Below are 16368 nucleotides of genomic sequence, written 5' to 3'. Positions count from 1 at the left end.
CACTCTGTCTATGCCTTTCATCATCTTGTATACCTCTATCAAGTCACCTCTCATCCTTCTTCACTCCAATGAGAAAAGCTCTCGCTCATCAACACTTCATCATAACACATGCCCTCCAGCCCAGGCAGCGTCCTGATAAATCTCCTCTGCACCCTCTCTAAAGCTTTCACATCCCTCCTATAATGAGGTGACCAGAACTGAACACAATTTTCCAAGTGTGGTCAAGCCAGGGCTTTATAGAGCTGCAGCATAACCTCGTGGCTGTTAAACCCAATCCCCCTGCTAATGAAAGCCAACATACTGTATGCTTTCATAACAACCCTATCAAATTGGGTGGCAACTTTGAGGGATCTATGGACGTGGTCCCCAACATCCCTTTGTTCCTCCACTCTGCCAAGAATCCTGCCTTTAACCCTGAATTCTATATGCAAATTTGACTTTCCAAAATGAATCACTTCACAGTTTTCCAGGTTGAACTCCATCTGCCACTTTTCAGCCCAGTTCTGCCTCCTTACAATGTCCTGTTGCAACCTACAACAGCCCTCCACACTATCCATAACTTCACCAAACTTCATGTCAACAGCAGACTTACTAACCCAACCTTACACTTCCTCATCCAAGTCATTTATAAAAATCACAAAAGGTAGAGGTCCCAGAACAGATCCTTGTGGAACACCATTGGTCACTGAGCTCTAGGCTGAATACGTTCCATCTACTACCGCCCTTCTATGGGCCAGCCAATTCTCTATCCAGACAGTCAGATTTCCCTGTATCCCATACCTCCTTACTTTCTGAATGAGCCTACCATGGGGAACCTTATCAAACACCTTGCTGAAATCCATGTACACCACATCCATGGCTCTACCTTCATCAATGTGTTTTGTCGCCTCCTCAAAGAATTCACGAAGGTTTAACCTGCTCCTCACAAAGCCATGCTGACTATCTCTAATCAGACTATTGTTTTCCGAATAATCATAAATCCTGTCTCTCAGAATCCTCTCCAATAATTTTCCCACCACAGACGCGAGACTGACTAGTCTGTAATTCCCAGGGTTGTCCCTATTCCCTTTCTTGAACAAGGGAATAACATTTGCCACCCTCCAATCTTCTGGTACTACTCCAGTGGACAGTGAGGATGCAAAGATCATCGCCGAAGGGGCAGCAATCTCTTCCTCCCCCTGCCTATAGTAACCTTGGGTATATCCTGTCTGGACCAGGGGACTTATCTATTCTCGCATTTTTTTCAAAATTTCCAGTACACCCTCCTTATTAACATCAACTTGTTTGAGTGTATCAGTCTTTATGGAGTGTCTATAGAACACACTACTGAAAGTGCCCGTGAAGATGAAAAGGATTTCTGGATTAGGCCCACCACACCATCACTGTTGCCATGGCAACGAGGGACCGACTAGAACCACCATGTTGCCACCATGATAGCCACCGCCGTCAGTGGAGCCTTTGGTGAAACCACACTCACCATGGCCTCATGTAATGGACATTCGGTTTGGCTGCCACAGGCCCTCACAATGACCTTCCTTCACATCCAGCGCAGAAAAGGTCAACTCTGATACAAAAGGGAAATGAAGAGGCAGAAGGAACAGAGGGGAACTGGGCCAGTCAGTTGAGTGGGAGCGTACTGTCATGGAGCCCGGACAGTTCCTAATTGCTGCAGTCGCCATCTTGTGAATGAGGAATATTTTCCATAGTCCATTGCATTTTGTGCTCCCTTCAATGAATTATAGTTATTTCCTTTATTTCAGAAGGCAACAAAAGATCACCCATGACATGTCAACTGCAGGAAAGCAATCTAACCCTGAGCCCTATTACCCTTCTCAACAGCCATCTCCCACATCTTATTCCTTCACCAAACACATTCCTGGGATTGAAGGGATGGTCCAGTCAGGGACGATTTCATAGACTGGCCTTCTATTCTCCAGAGTTTAGAAGAATCAACAGCAATCCCAAGTTCTGACAGGGATCCATAAGATGAATCTTTCCCCAGTGGGAGGGCTGAAACTGGTGGGCACAATCTCAGAATAAGGGACAAGCCATTTCAGATTGTGGTTAGGGGTGACCTCTTCACTGTGTGTGTGTGTGTGTGTGTGTGTGTGTGTGTTGGGGGGGGGGGATGGGGAGGAGTTGGTGAATCATAAGAATTTTCTGCCCTAGGTGCTACAAAGGTTCAGCCATCAAGACTGAAGATCCATAGATATCTACGTGTTAAAATGATTCAGGGATTGTACAGGAAAATGGGGTTAAAAGTCAGCCATGTTTTCACTGAATAGCGAGCAGGCTGAAAAGGCTGCATGGCCTCCTTTTGTCCTTGTTTTCCCCAACCCCAGATCTCAGTGGTTCTGATGTTTCCCAAGTCCCAACGGAGTAGATTGCACTGTTCGAACTCTTGAGGCAGTGTGTGATGGGGAGTGGGACACTTTTAGCTTATGTGGGTACTGCAGATGCTGGAGATTAGAGTCAAGATCAGAGTGGTGCTGGAAAAGCACAGCAGGTCAGGCAGCATCCGAGGAGCAGAAAAAAATCAACGCTTTTGCCCAAAACATCCATTATCCTGCTCCTCGGATGCTGCCTGACCTGCTGTGCTTTTCCAGCACCACTCTAACCTTCACTTCGAGCTTATGTCAATATTATCAAGCTGGAGGGGGTTCAGAAGAGATTTACCAGGAAGTTGCCGGGTGTGGAGGGTTTGAGTTATAAAATGAGGCTGGATAGGCTGGGACTTTCCTCACTGGACCGTAGCAGGTTGAGAGGTGACCTGATAGAAGCTTATGAGGGGTACAGATAGAGTTAATGGTGATTTCTTTTCCCCAAGATGGGGGATTTCAAGACTAGGGACTACATGTTTAAGGTGAGAGGAGAGAGATTTAAAAAAAAGACATGAGGGCAATTTGTTTGCAGAGAGTGTGGTTTGTGTGTGGAATGAACTTCCTGAGGGAGTGTTGGAGGTGGGCATTGTTACAATGTTTAAAAGACATTTGGATAAAGTACATGGTTGGGAAGGGTTTGGAGGGATATGGGCCAGGAGCAGGCAGGGGGGATTTGTTTAGTTTGGGATTATGGTCGGCATGGACTGGTTGACTGTGACTCTATAATTGGTGAACCGATTCCAGGAATCTATATATAGGAATTCAGTGCCAACATCCAAACAAATCATTAATGAACTAATTAGTAAAATGACATCATATGGGATTCAGCATGAGCTTGCCAATTGGATAGAACATAGAACATAGAAACATAGAAAAATACAGCGCAGTACAGGCCCTTTAGCCCTCGATGTTGTGTCGATCCAAGCCCTAATCTAATCTAACCTAATCGAAGGATACAAAATTGGCTAAACAGCAGAGAGTTGTTTTTCAGACTGGAGGCCTGTGACCAGCAGTGTTCCATAGGGATTGGGGGCTGGGTCCACTTTTATTTATCATTTATATAAACAATTTCGATGAGAGTATGGGAGAGATGGTTCGTAAGTTTGCAGATGACACCAAAATGGGTGGGATAGTGGATAGTGAAGGTTATCTAAGATTACAAGAACAGATCTTGATCGATTGGAACAATGGGAACAGATGGAGTTTAATTTGCATAAATGTGAGGCATTGTATGTTGGTAAATCAAACAAGGTCAGGGCCTGTACAACTAAAGGTGGGGCCTGGTGTAATGTTGTAGAACTGTGAGATCGAGAGGTTCAGGTACATAACTCTTTGAAATTTGTGTCACATGTCAACAGGGTGGTTTCAAGGAATTTAGTATGCTTGCCTTCATAGGACTGAGCAAGGAGTTGGGACATCATGCTGAGATTGTACAGGACGTTGGTGAGGCCCCTTCTGGAATATAGTATCCAGTCTGGTCATCCAGTTGTAGGAAGGATGTTATTAAGCTGGACAGATTCAGAAAAGATTTACAGGAACGCTGCTGGGTAAGGAAGGTTTGTGTTATAGGGAGAAGCTGGGACTTTTTTTCACGGGAGCATAGGAAGTTAGGGGGTGACCTTATGGAGGTTTATGAGGGGCATGGATAGGATCAATGGGAGTTCTCTGTTCCCTAGTATGGGGAAATTTTAAGACTAAGAGGCATACATTTAAGGTGGGAGGAGAAAGATTTAAAAAAGACATGAGGGGCAACTTTTTTATTACACAGAGTGTGGTTCATGTGTGGATCGAACATCGAGAGAAAGTGGTAGATGCGGGTGCAGTTGCAATGTTTAAAAAACATTTGGGTTCGTACATGAATAAGGAAGGTTTGGAGAGATATGGACCAAGCACAGGCAGGTGGGACTGGCTTGGTTTGGGATTATGGTCGGCATGGAGTGGTTGGACCCAAGGGTCTGTTACCCTCATCTCTGACCCTGATAGAATGCACCACCAGAATCCTTCTCTATCCCAGAGAGCAGTGCAGGCTCAGTACTTGAGTGTATTCAAGGCAGAGATTGATAGATTTCTACATATTAAATGTATCAGATGGGAATCGTGCATTGAGGTGGATCAGTCATAATCTGGTTCCATGGCAGACCAGGCTCAAGAATGACTCTTTCCAATCTTTATTCCTGCCTAAAATCCCTTCCCATCAACGAGGACCCTCTGCTTCCTAAATTATAGCCAATTACTGAGCCAACAATGTCTCATTCTCACAATCCATAAGGGCCGAATGGTTATCAATGGTTTTCTACGGGGCACTTTATTGAAGGTGTTTCGGAAGCGAAACTATCTAAGAGTCAATCTGACTGGAATCATTCATGTTTGCTCAAACTGGGTTATGTGTGACAGGGTCTGTCTCTTGAAGCACGTGGTGAATTCTTAACACCAAAAAAGGAGAAATCAGAAGGAAGGACACAGGAGGGGGACCAGTTGATAACTCATTAAAAATAACTGTTGGAAACTGGGCCAAGAATGTCACCAAGTATACAGGAGCAGACCTGTATCCTGATAAAATTCACATGGACGCAGCAGCAGCAGTCCAAAGGTCTATCCCACCCACTGTTGATTTAATTTCTCAATGGTAGCCGACGGTGGACACAAGGAGCCCAAATCAACTTATTTTAGGGCACAAAGCTTGTACTTTAGCACCTTTTCCTTTAGTAGGCTAGGATAGACCATTAGGCAGAAGTGACTACTGCAGATGCTGGAGATTAGAGTCAAGGTTAGAGTGGTGCTGGAAAAGCACAGCAGACCAGGCAGCATCCGAGGAGCAGGAAAAATCATCAGGAAGGGCTTTTACCCGAAACATTGATTTTTCCTGGCCCTCAGATGCTGCCTGGCCTGTTGTGCTTTTCCAGTACCACTCTAGTCTTGACTAGGATAGCCCACTCCCCACACCCCTCTACACTCATTGTGTGTCTTTTGCTTTGACAATATCAAGAAAGCAAAAAGTGTTTTTAAAAACACAGCAAAAGTAAAATCACTTCTTAGGCATCAAAGAACCAGCTTTCTTTTATTAATGTTTCTTTTCAAGTTTTAATATACACATTCATCTGTCAAACATCATTTAAATTGCTTCACTTCAGCACAATACAGGTAATCCCCAAATTACGAATGCTCAGAGTTATGGACATGATCCCTTTCTCTATTAATGTTAAGGATTCGACCTGCGAACATTTGGCTGTCCTTACAAAAGGATGTTTTGTACGGTACTGCATTGTGTTTGGACTTGTGTACAAATCCACTTAACAAAAGTACACAGAGCTTGTTCGTAATCCAGGGACTGTCTGTAACTTTATAAACTTGAGGTACTTGATCTTCTTTTCACAAAAGTTAATTGCGGTCACCAAGCACAATCTCAATAGTCAGTGCCAAATACGTACTTTGGGAAAGTTATTGATATGTAAAGATTCAAAAACATAAGCGTGTCAGACTGATGCACAGCTAAAGATTTGTCGCTTCATCATTTCAACAGTAGCAAGATACAAGTCAGTAACAAATGGTGGCGTTCATTAAAAAAACTGTGGAATGGAGTGAAATTCTTTTTGTCCTCTTAATCAACTCGCCTTTAAATTAGAAAATTTTGTTCTGCATCAGCTGCAAACTCTGTAATCCTGAAGGAAGTGTATTGAGGTGTAGTCAGCCGGCAATATACAACTTTGTGACAATCTGCAAATCAAAACCAAAACGCAGAGCTGCAATAATCAGCAAGTTTGACAAGGAAAAAAAAATATCTCCCCTACAAGCAATTTGTATCACTTACTGCAAAGCTATCAAACCACCGATGACAAGGGGCTGTGTGAAGTTGGCAGTTTAATCTACAAAATGTATTAGAAGTTCATATCAGTTTTGGTCTTTCAAACTGAAACTCCCTGGAACATGGAGTCATTTAGATAAGATATCCAGTTTAAACATGAACCTGACTCAGGCATGTTCAGAGGGTGAGATGCCATGTAATTATGATTCCTGGCTAAAGCCAAGGTCTCTATTAAAATAATTGAGGCATCACCATTTGGCGTTGACCAGAATGAAGATGGTTTGGCCATTTTCCTGTCAACTGCAGTTGAGGGGCATACTATCAACTTTATGTGAGGTGTTTGTACTGACTAACTCACCCCCTGCACTCACTGCGTTTTATTGGAGACATAATCCCGTTGCTACTGGGAGTTGCTGCTGGAGTTTTGATCCCAAATTCTGCTTGTTCACAGACACCCATTTTGAACAGATTCTGATTCTTAAATTAAAAAAAATCAAAAGAACTGTGGATGCTGTAAATCAGAAACATAAAGCAGAAATTGCTGCAAAAGCTTAGCAGGTCTGGAAGCACCTCTGCAGAGAAATCAGAGTTAACGTTTCAGGTCCAGTTCTGAGGAAGGGTCACTCAATCTGAAACGTTAACTCTGGTTTCTCTCCACAGATTCGGCCAGGCCCGCTGAGCTTTTCCAGCAACTTCTGTATGAGGTTCTGTCTGTTGTCAGCTCATTAGCTGACAGTAGTGCCTGAGGGTACACTCTGCATTCCTCCACCTCTCCTCATTACCCATGTAGTTTATTTGAAGCAAAAAAAACTATTCAAATGACACACCCACCTTTATTTGAAAGTACTAGCTTTCAGACTGCCTCTCATTAGTTACCTGGTGAAGTAGCAGCGCTCCGAAAGCTAGTGCTTCCAAATAAACCTGTTGGACTATAACCTGATGTGTGATTTTTAAACTTTCCAACACCAGCTCCTCCACAGCACAATTCAAATGGATCACTCTCCATCAAGTAGCCGCAGAGATTTAAAATATTTTTCCAACCACAGTCCTCCCCTCTTTTGAGCTCCAAAATAGGAGGTTTCAGCATTTGCAAAATAAAAACGTAAATTTTATCCAGCATTTCGGTTAGCAAACCAATAAAACCAGCTGTGACACCACAGCAACCCCCTTTCTAACAGCAACTAAACAGTCTGTGTGAACGGTCGCTCAATTGTTTTTTTCACCTAACAATGGTAGTGCTTATTTTTCCCCAGCACCCGTGTCGCCTGTGTGCGGGTGTGGGACACAGTGAAGAACAACATGTGTGTAAATCTTTATTTCTATTCCACCACCAGGAAGAAGGGAACCATCCGAGTGGCCAGTGACAAGCAATGCCCTTTGAATGTGCACCATATTGCACTTGCTTGAGAGGGAGCTAATCATTTAGCGACGGGATTTATAGAGTCATAGAGATGTACAGCACGGAAACAGACCCTTCGGTCCAACCCGTCCATGCCGACCAGATATCCCAACCCAAACTAGTCCCACCTGCCAGCACCTGGCCCATAAAGGATACAGGACATGAACATCAATCTGTGGCAAGGGCTCGACTAGTTTAAAGCCTCAGAGAGGTTCTGGATGAGAGTTCAGTTAGCAATGCAGCTGAATCCCGCGCTTTGTACTTTTCCAGCCTTGAGTTGCCATGATCTGATTGAGAACAGGGTAGAATCAGCAATTCTTGAAAGGCAACTGCACAAAGGAAGGAGAATGGGTGATGGGGAAAGACATGGGAGAGAGATTAATCGTCAGGTGAACCTAGCACTTAATAAAACATACAAGATTCTTAGGGGACTTGAATTAACAGTCTCAGAGCAAAGGGTCACACATTTGAGACAGAGAAGGGGAGGACTTTCTTCTCTCACAGAGGAGTCAATCTGTGGAACTCTATTACTGAGGGCTGTCCAGGCTGGGGCATTACTCAAGGCTGACAGAGACTCAGCAGGTCTGGCAGCACCCGTGGAGAGAAATCAGAGTTAACATTTTGGGTTGTGACCCTTCTTCAGAACCAAGGGCTATGGGGAAAAGGCAGGGAACTGGAGTTGAGGGTTAGCAGCTCAACCATGATCTCTCTGAATGACGAAGGAGATTTGATGGGCTGAATGGCCTACTTCTACATTTGACAGCACAACTTAACTTGCTCATCTTGATTCATCACTTCTCTCTGTCTGTCTCTCTCTCTCTGATGAGCGGAACTGACGAGTTCTCTTCCTTGTGTTTCCTTCGCTGCTGATCTGTGTTGCCATGTCAACAGAGACGAGTTACAAGTGGGTAGAAAATAACAAAAAAGAGAGATCAACCTTGAAAACTCTTAATTATCAGCCTGCATAAGCAATGGCCAAAGCAAGCTGCTATTTACAAGGTTCACTTGTTTTGTGCGAAGGACTCTTTCGGAAGATGATTACAGTCTTCTACAGTTCATCAGGCCTCCACTGATTGCTGCTGCCTTCTCAGCCTCCCACACAATCTAATAAAGCTCAAGAAGGACGAATTCTGATTAGCCAAGCTGTTCTGGAGACAAGATGCATTTACCGTCACTCAAAACACAATCCCTGAAAACTGATCTTTCTTTTCCCTAAACCGCACTTTCGAAAGAAAATAACAATATTGCCAAAATGTTAACTACATGCCATCAGAACAAACATGGTGGCTCGGAGATAAATTGTCTCCTTTGCTTTCGTCTGGTTTTGGCAGGTCTAAAGGCGGATAAAACAATGCAGAGAGAGAGAGACCCAAATTCGCATTGCTTGGTGGACAGCAATCAGAATCTGTTTTGGGGAGGAACGAGAGGAAAAGTCTTCCTCCTCCATCACTGCTTCCCCATCCTTTGTATTTCCCAGAGATAGAAACTGGAGGAGGTCATTCAGACCCTTTTGAACCTCTTCTGTCATAGAACACCTACAGCGTGGAAGCAGGCCATTCGGCCCATACCGGGCCTTGGAAGAACATCCTTCCCAGACCCACTGCCCCACCCTATCCCTGCAACCCTGCATTTCCCAAGGCCAATCCACCCTGACCTGCACATCTTTGGATTGTGGGAGGAAACCGGAGCACCCGGAGGAAACTCACTCAGACACGGGGAGTATGTGCAAACTCCACACAGTCGCTCAAGGATGGAGTCAAACCCGCGTTCCTGGTGCTGTGAGATGGCAGTGCTAACCACTGAGCCACCATGCTGCTTAAATAGCTCACCCATTCCCTAAATCCACATCACTGCCTTTGCAACTGATTCCGAAAAAGATCTTTGGTTAACAGAAAATCAAACGATTCCAGATTCATAAGGAACTGACAGCACAGGAAAAAGCAGAGGACAGGTCAAATGTCCACCATTCCTTGTAACATCATGAGGTTCCCATGTCACTCCTGAAAATCCTAACATTTAGTCTCTGCCCTCTTCAACTCCCTAAACCAGTTTCCACCTGTCCATGGTAACGGTTGGCTTCAATATTGTGAGAACTTTGCACACAACACCTCTCAACCTTCTCGAGTCATGGTTTGTGTAGTTGGTCTCCCTAACTTCACCCTTTCAGTGCCAGCTATCCTTCCCTTCGCTGCCACTCTTTCCAACACCAATATAGTTTCTGAGGGTTGGCACTCAGAACGGACTCCCACGTGGCTCTGAGTGTAGCCTAACCAGGCTTTGCATAGCTTTCGCTCCCCTCCCACCTCAAGCTTTACCACCGATGAAAACCTGTGACTGAACGTAATGCTGCCAAGTGACAGTGACTGGCTAATCTGTTGCTTTAGTCCTGACTCATTGGACAGCAGCCAAACTGCCCAGTTCTGGTTGCCCTGTTAAAGGAAGGACATTATTAAACTGGGGATGGTTCAGATGAGATTTAGAAAATAGAACAGTACAGGCCCTTCGGCCCTCGATGTTGTGCCAACCTTTTATCCTACTCTAGGATCAAACCCTTCATTTTACTATCATCCATGTGCCTATCCAAGTGTCGCTTAATGGTCCCTAATGTCTCTGACTCTACCACTGCGAACAGTGCATTCCACACACCTACCACTCTCTGTCTAAAGAACCTACCTCCGACATCTCCCCTAAACCTTCCTCCAATCACCTGAACATTACGCCCCCTCGCGATAGTCATTTCCGCCATGGGAAAATGTCTCTGGCTATCCACTCTGTCTATGCCTCTCATCATCTTTATACACCTCTCTCAAGTCACCTCTCATCCTTCTTCACTCTCATGAGAGCACGAAGCACGATGTTGCTGGGAATGGAGGGTTTGAGTTAGAAAAAGAGGCTGGATAGGCTGGGTCTGTTTTCACTGGAACGTAGGAGGCTGAGAGGTGACCTTATAGTGGTTTATAAAAAAAATGAGAGGTAGAGATAAGGTGAAAGGCAGGTGTCTTTTCCCTGGGGTGGGGGAAGAGAGGACTTCAAAACTCGAGGGCATATTTTTAAGGTGAGAGGAGAAAGCTTTGAAAAACACAATGGGCAACTTTTGTTTTTCACAGAGAGAGGTTTGTGTGTGGAATGAACTTCCAGAATAATGGTGGATGTTGGGTATAGTCACCATGTTTGAGAGATGCTTGGATAAGGACTGGAATAGGAAAGGTTTGGAGGGATATGGGCCAAGCGCGGGCAGGTGGGACTCATATAGTTTGGGATTACGGACAGGTTGGACTGAAGGATCTATTTCCGTGCTGTATGATTCCATGTAGAGATGGGGATTGAAGGGTGAGTGTTGGCCTACAATGACTCCCATCTGCTCTTGCTTCAAGAGAATACCCTGGCATTTTTATTTCACATTCACACAATTCTTATCCAAAAGACATCACGTCTAGTGCCACACCTCAGGGCTTCGGGAATGTGGGGCCGGGAGGCGGCGGGCAGCAGAGGCTTTGTGCATCGAGATTGGGGAGTGGGGCCTGACGACGGCCTGAAACGTCGACTCTCCTGCTCCTCGGGTGCTGCCTGACCCGCTGTGCTTTTCCAGCGCCACCCTTTGCAACTCTGACTCTCCAGCAGCTGCACTGCTCACTCTCTCCACGAACCCCACAGCCCTTGTGCCTTAGGAAGTAGACAAGGTGCAGCCTAACGAGTCAAGGCCGAACTGTAGCACAGACAAACCGAGAGCATGTTCTCTCTGGCTTCCTGCAGGTGCTAGTTTGTCCTGCTTAGTCCTCCCATCGTCAGCGTGCATTTCTGTCTATCGATACCGAGACAATAGCAATGACTGAATTGACTCTGTTTTTGCAAACAGCCTGTTCTGCAGGGAAGCTCAGTAGACGCCATTTTAGATTCAATACATTTGCTGTGTACAATGTGGAAGAATTGATGGCTGCGCCCTCTATGCCGGGATATGGGACTGAAGGGTGCAGAAAGGAGGAGAGAATAAATATTGGGTACAAATTTCCCCTTCGCTTGAGATGGGAAGGTGGGAAAATAGTTGAGCATGTTGGCTCTGGAAAGATCTTCTCGCTAGCTTTCCCACCAGCTAGAAAAGAAGGGAAAATGTCTCTGTGTTTAATGGGATAGGGAAATAACTGGACAGTCTGGACCCAAAGAAAAGTTTTTCTCCCCCTTCTTGCCACCTCGCCAATGAAAGTTCTGGGGATTTCTGTGTTTCACTGAAAACAACCACAGAAAGACCGCAACTCACCCTCTCCCCAGATCGCAACACACCGCCCCCCCCCCCCCCCCCCCAGATCGCAACACCCTCCCCCCCCAGACCGCAACACACCCCCTCCCCAGACCACAAAACACCCCCTCCCCAGATCGCAACTCCCTCCCTCCCGAGACCGCAACACACCCCCTCCCCAGACTGCAACACACCCCCTCCCCAGATCGCAACACACCCCCACCCCAGATCGCAACACACCCCCACCCCAGATCGCAACACACCCCCTCCCCAGACCGCAACTCCCTCCCTCCCCAGATCGCAACTCCCTCCCTCCCCAGATCGCAACACACCCCCTCCCCAGACCGCAACACACCCTCTCCCCAGACCGCAACACACCCCCTCCCCAGATCGCAACTCCCTCCCTCCCCAGATCGCAACTCCCTCCCTCCCCAGATCGCAACACACCCCCTCCCCAGACCGCAACACACTCCCTCCCCAGATCGCAACACACCCCCACCCCAGATCGCAACACACCCCCTCCCCAGACCGCAACACACCCTCTCCCCAGACCGCAACACACCCCCTCCCCAGATCGCAACTCCCTCCCTCCCCAGATCGCAACTCCCTCCCTCCCCAGATCGCAACACACCCCCTCCCCAGACCGCAACACACTCCCTCCCCAGATCGCAACTCCCTCCGTCCCCAGATCGCAACACACCCCCTCCCCAGACCGCAACACACCCCCTCCCCAGACCGCAACACACCCTCTCCCCAGACCGCAACACACCCCCTCCCCAGACTGCAACACACCCACTCCCCAGATCGCAACACACCCCCTCCCCAGACCGCAACACACCCTCTCCCCAGACCGCAACACACCCCCTCCCCAGATCGCAACTCCCTCCCTCCCCAGATCGCAACTCCCTCCCTCCCCAGATCGCAACACACCCCCTCCCCAGACCGCAACACACTCCCTCCCCAGATCGCAACTCCCTCCGTCCCCAGATCGCAACACACCCCCTCCCCAGACCGCAACACACCCCCTCCCCAGACCGCAACACACCCTCTCCCCAGACCGCAACACACCCCCTCCCCAGACTGCAACACACCCACTCCCCAGATCGCAACACACCCCCACCCCAGATCGCAACACACCCCCTCCCCAGACCGCAACACACCCTCTCCCCAGACCGCAACACACTCCCTCCCCAGATCGCAACTCCCTCCGTCCCCAGACCGCAACACACCCCCTCCCCAGACCGCAACACACCCCCTCCCCAGATCACAACTCTCTCCCTCCCCAGACCGCAACACACCCCTCCCCAGACCGCAACACACCCCCCTCCCCAGACCGCAACACACCCCCTCCCCAGATCACAACTCCCTCCGTCCCCAGACCGCAACACACCCCCTCCCCAGATCACAACTCTCTCCCTCCCCAGACCACAACACACCCCCCTCCCCAGACCGCAACACACCCCCTCCCCAGACCGCAACACACCCCCCTCCCCAGACCGCAACACACCCCCCTCCCCAGACCGCAACACACCCCCACCCCAGACTGCAACACACCCCCACCCCAGACTATGACTCACCCCCTAGGTGAAAGTGAGGACTGCCGTTGCTGGAGATTCGAGCCAAGGTTAGAGTGGTGCTGGAAAAACACAGCAGGAATGAAGGGCTCCTGCCTGAAACGTGGATTGTCCTGCTCCTCAGATTCTGCCTGACCTACTGAGCATCTCCAGCACCAATCTAATCTTGACGACAACTCACCACCTCCCCAGTCACCCGAGTTCCCGGCAACAAGGAGAGACAGCCTGTATGTTGGGATGGAGGCCCCCACTTTGTCCCAGTCTGGGGGGGGGGGGGCAGACAGAGACATGGAAGAGGGTGGTAAGTGTGTGCCCTTTGACAGTCCCACTCCTGTCTTCGCCCCTTTGAACCCATCCCCACCCCAATCCCACCCCCAGCAACAAACCCGCGGGAAAACCCCAGCCCTTCCCCACCACCCCAACTGGATCCGAAAAGAGTAGGCCTCCAGTGGCAGGCTTTAGGACCCAGAAGGTGCAGGGTGGCCAATTGGCCAGAGTCTGCTGGGAGGGGATTACTCCGAGGCCTGGGATAGGCTGGGATGTTGCCGGCTCAGCTCTCAGTGAGCTGATTGGTGGATGGTGGGTTGAACCCTCTCGCCTGGCGAGGGCAGCAAGATGGCCGACACCCAACACGTGCATAACCCTCCCCAGGCCCAACCACAAGGGGCTCATGCAGCACAGTGGTAGTATCCCTTTACCTCTGAGCTAGGGGTGGGAGGGGTTCAAGTTCCACCTGCTCCAGCAGATGTCTAATAAGATCCCTGAATGGGTCGATTGGAAAATATGCCCCGAACCGCAACCCTCCTCCCTGCTCTGAGCTAATCTTGCCCAGGGATACCAATAATGGTGCCCCGACAGTGAGGTAATCCATACGTACTGGGATATATCTTGTGATTATGTTGGTCAACGATATTAGCTCATTGTTTCAATTTAGCCTCAGTAGCATTTCATCTACCCCTAACCCCTTGGGTCGTTCAAGGACATATCTCTGGGGTTTTTACACGTGAGGGCAAAATAAATCCCTTGTCTGTCACTGGTAATTTGGGGGGGGGGCGTAGGGGGAGTGGAGGGGAGGGCTGGTGGGAACTAGAATTCAACTGCACATCCTGCAGGTGACCGGCTGAAAAGGGGCTGTTTCCTTGCGTTCCTGTTGGCCTCTAGGGCCCACCATACGGACAGGAGGAGGGGTGAGACAGGCAGCCCGCCCGAGAGGCTCAGGCATAGAATATCAGCTCCGGCAGCTGCCCCCCCTGCACCCCAGTGCCGTTGGTACTGTCGGAGGAGCACTGGAACTGGAAGGAGACTTTGCCGCACTGCACCTCGGTCAGGCCCTCCTGCCCAAAGTAGCTGAGCTCGTTGCCGTCCAGGACCACGCTGGCCGTGTAGAAGGTGTCAGGCTCAATTTGCACGGGGTGATCGAACCACACCGGGAAGGTGTGGCTGGAGCCGTCCGAGTAGAACTTGGTGAAGTTCTGGCCCAGCAGGACACCCTGCCTCTTCAGTTCCAGGGTGACGCTGTACTCCGCCGCCCCACAGCTCGAACCGTACAGGCCGAAGCCTGCCACAAACACCCGCCGGTCCACCGCAAACTGGATGCTGTCGCAGCGCCCCCGGTAACGCCACTGGTTGCTGCGGTAGGCGCAGGACTGGAAACGGTGGCAGCGCTGAGGGGCCAGGCCCTTTCGGGGCCTGGAGACAAACTCCAGGTCAGGCTTCTTGGCCGCCGTGTACCAGAGGAAGATGTCATTGGTCTCGTGGAGGGTCAGCACGCCGGACTGGGCGGCACCGTTGGCAAAATCGTCCAGGGACATGGCGGGGATGCGGATCTGGTAGAGCGCCTTCCCCAGCACCTTGCGCTTGTTCTCGATGTTGGCGGAGAGCTCCCGCCGCTGGCACTCCACCTCGGCCCAGTTCAGCACAGCCTCGAACAGGACAATCTCCTTGGCGTTGAGGGTCTCTCGGTTCAGGATGCTCTGCAGGGTCTGGTAGTCGATGTCGCAGAAGCCCTCGGACTTCAGGGCCAGCTCCGCCTGGGCGTCGATGACCTCCCAGCACCTCTGGGTCAGTTCGGGCTCCTCGAACAGGCAGCTCTGGGACAGCAGCACGCAGGCGTTCTTAGCGCTCAGGCTGGTCTCCAGGAAGTTGACGCAGGCCCGGGCCAGGTGGGGCACGATGTATTTCTTCGCCGCGTACAGGGTGGCCAGGACGGTGTCTGCCGCCAACTCAATCTCATCGCAGTAGATGTACCTGCAGGGAGAACCAGAGCCATGAGCAATTGCAAAGTGAATCCCTGCTTGCTCCCCAGTGGATCTGGGAAAGGGGTAAAGGGACCATTCCACTCTGTCCAGGTTGTAAGTTTCCTCACCGAGCTGGTAGGTTTGTTCCGAGATGTTTCGTCACCATGCTCAGTAACATCAGAGAGCCTTAGAAAAATACCCTGCAAGTCTGCAACAAACATTACATCAGACAGACAGGCAGGAAACTAGCCACCAAGACACGTGAACACCAACTAGCCACCAAAAGACATGACCAACTCTCACTAGTATCCTTACATACAGATGAAGAAGGACACCACTTCGACTGGGACAACACATCCAGCCTAGGACAGGCTAAACAGAGACACACGTGGGAATTCCTGGCATTCAGACCAGAACTCCATCAATAAACACATCGATTTGGATCCCATTTACCAATCTCTGAGAAAAAGAACCAGAAATGCTATCACCCACCTTAAGAGACCAAGACACATACATAGAAAGGGGAACAGAACACCAGCCCTTCACCGGAGGCTCACTGACGATGTTACCTAGTATGGTGACGAAACATCTGAGAACAGACCTTTCAGCTCAGTGAGGAATCTTACAACCAGAACCTCAACCTGAGCTACTAATCTTCCCCAAAATCACCTTCCAGCCTGTGCCAGGGTGGCTTGTTCTGTTGGGAAGAGGTCGCCCCCCTGTTGAGGGATATCTGCCCCG

At 49.2% G+C, this 16368-nt stretch overlaps 1 protein-coding gene across 4 annotated transcripts in view; it reads right to left on the bottom strand.

Annotated features, from left to right (window-relative positions):
• Positions 1 to 5424: 5424 nt before the first annotated feature.
• LOC132819891 (BTB/POZ domain-containing protein 3) overlaps positions 5425 to 16368 on the bottom strand; it is a 66043-nt gene continuing 55099 nt past the window's right edge. For 3 of the 4 annotated variants that reach the window (XM_060831842.1, XM_060831845.1, XM_060831841.1), the window contains one exon: positions 13847 to 15637. In XM_060831842.1, the coding sequence (XP_060687825.1) occupies positions 14605 to 15637 (1033 nt within the window). In that variant the 3' untranslated portion in view covers positions 13847 to 14604. Of the gene's footprint in view, positions 6096 to 13846; positions 15638 to 16368 lie in introns of those variants that run through there. The other variant, XM_060831843.1, reaches the window with a different exon arrangement.

Source organism: Hemiscyllium ocellatum, chromosome 10, assembly GCF_020745735.1.
Source record: "Hemiscyllium ocellatum isolate sHemOce1 chromosome 10, sHemOce1.pat.X.cur, whole genome shotgun sequence".
NCBI classification, from domain to species: Eukaryota; Metazoa; Chordata; class Chondrichthyes; order Orectolobiformes; family Hemiscylliidae; genus Hemiscyllium; species Hemiscyllium ocellatum.
The sequence above is the reverse complement of the archived record's forward strand: the minus strand, read 5'-3'. Positions and strand labels throughout refer to the sequence as shown.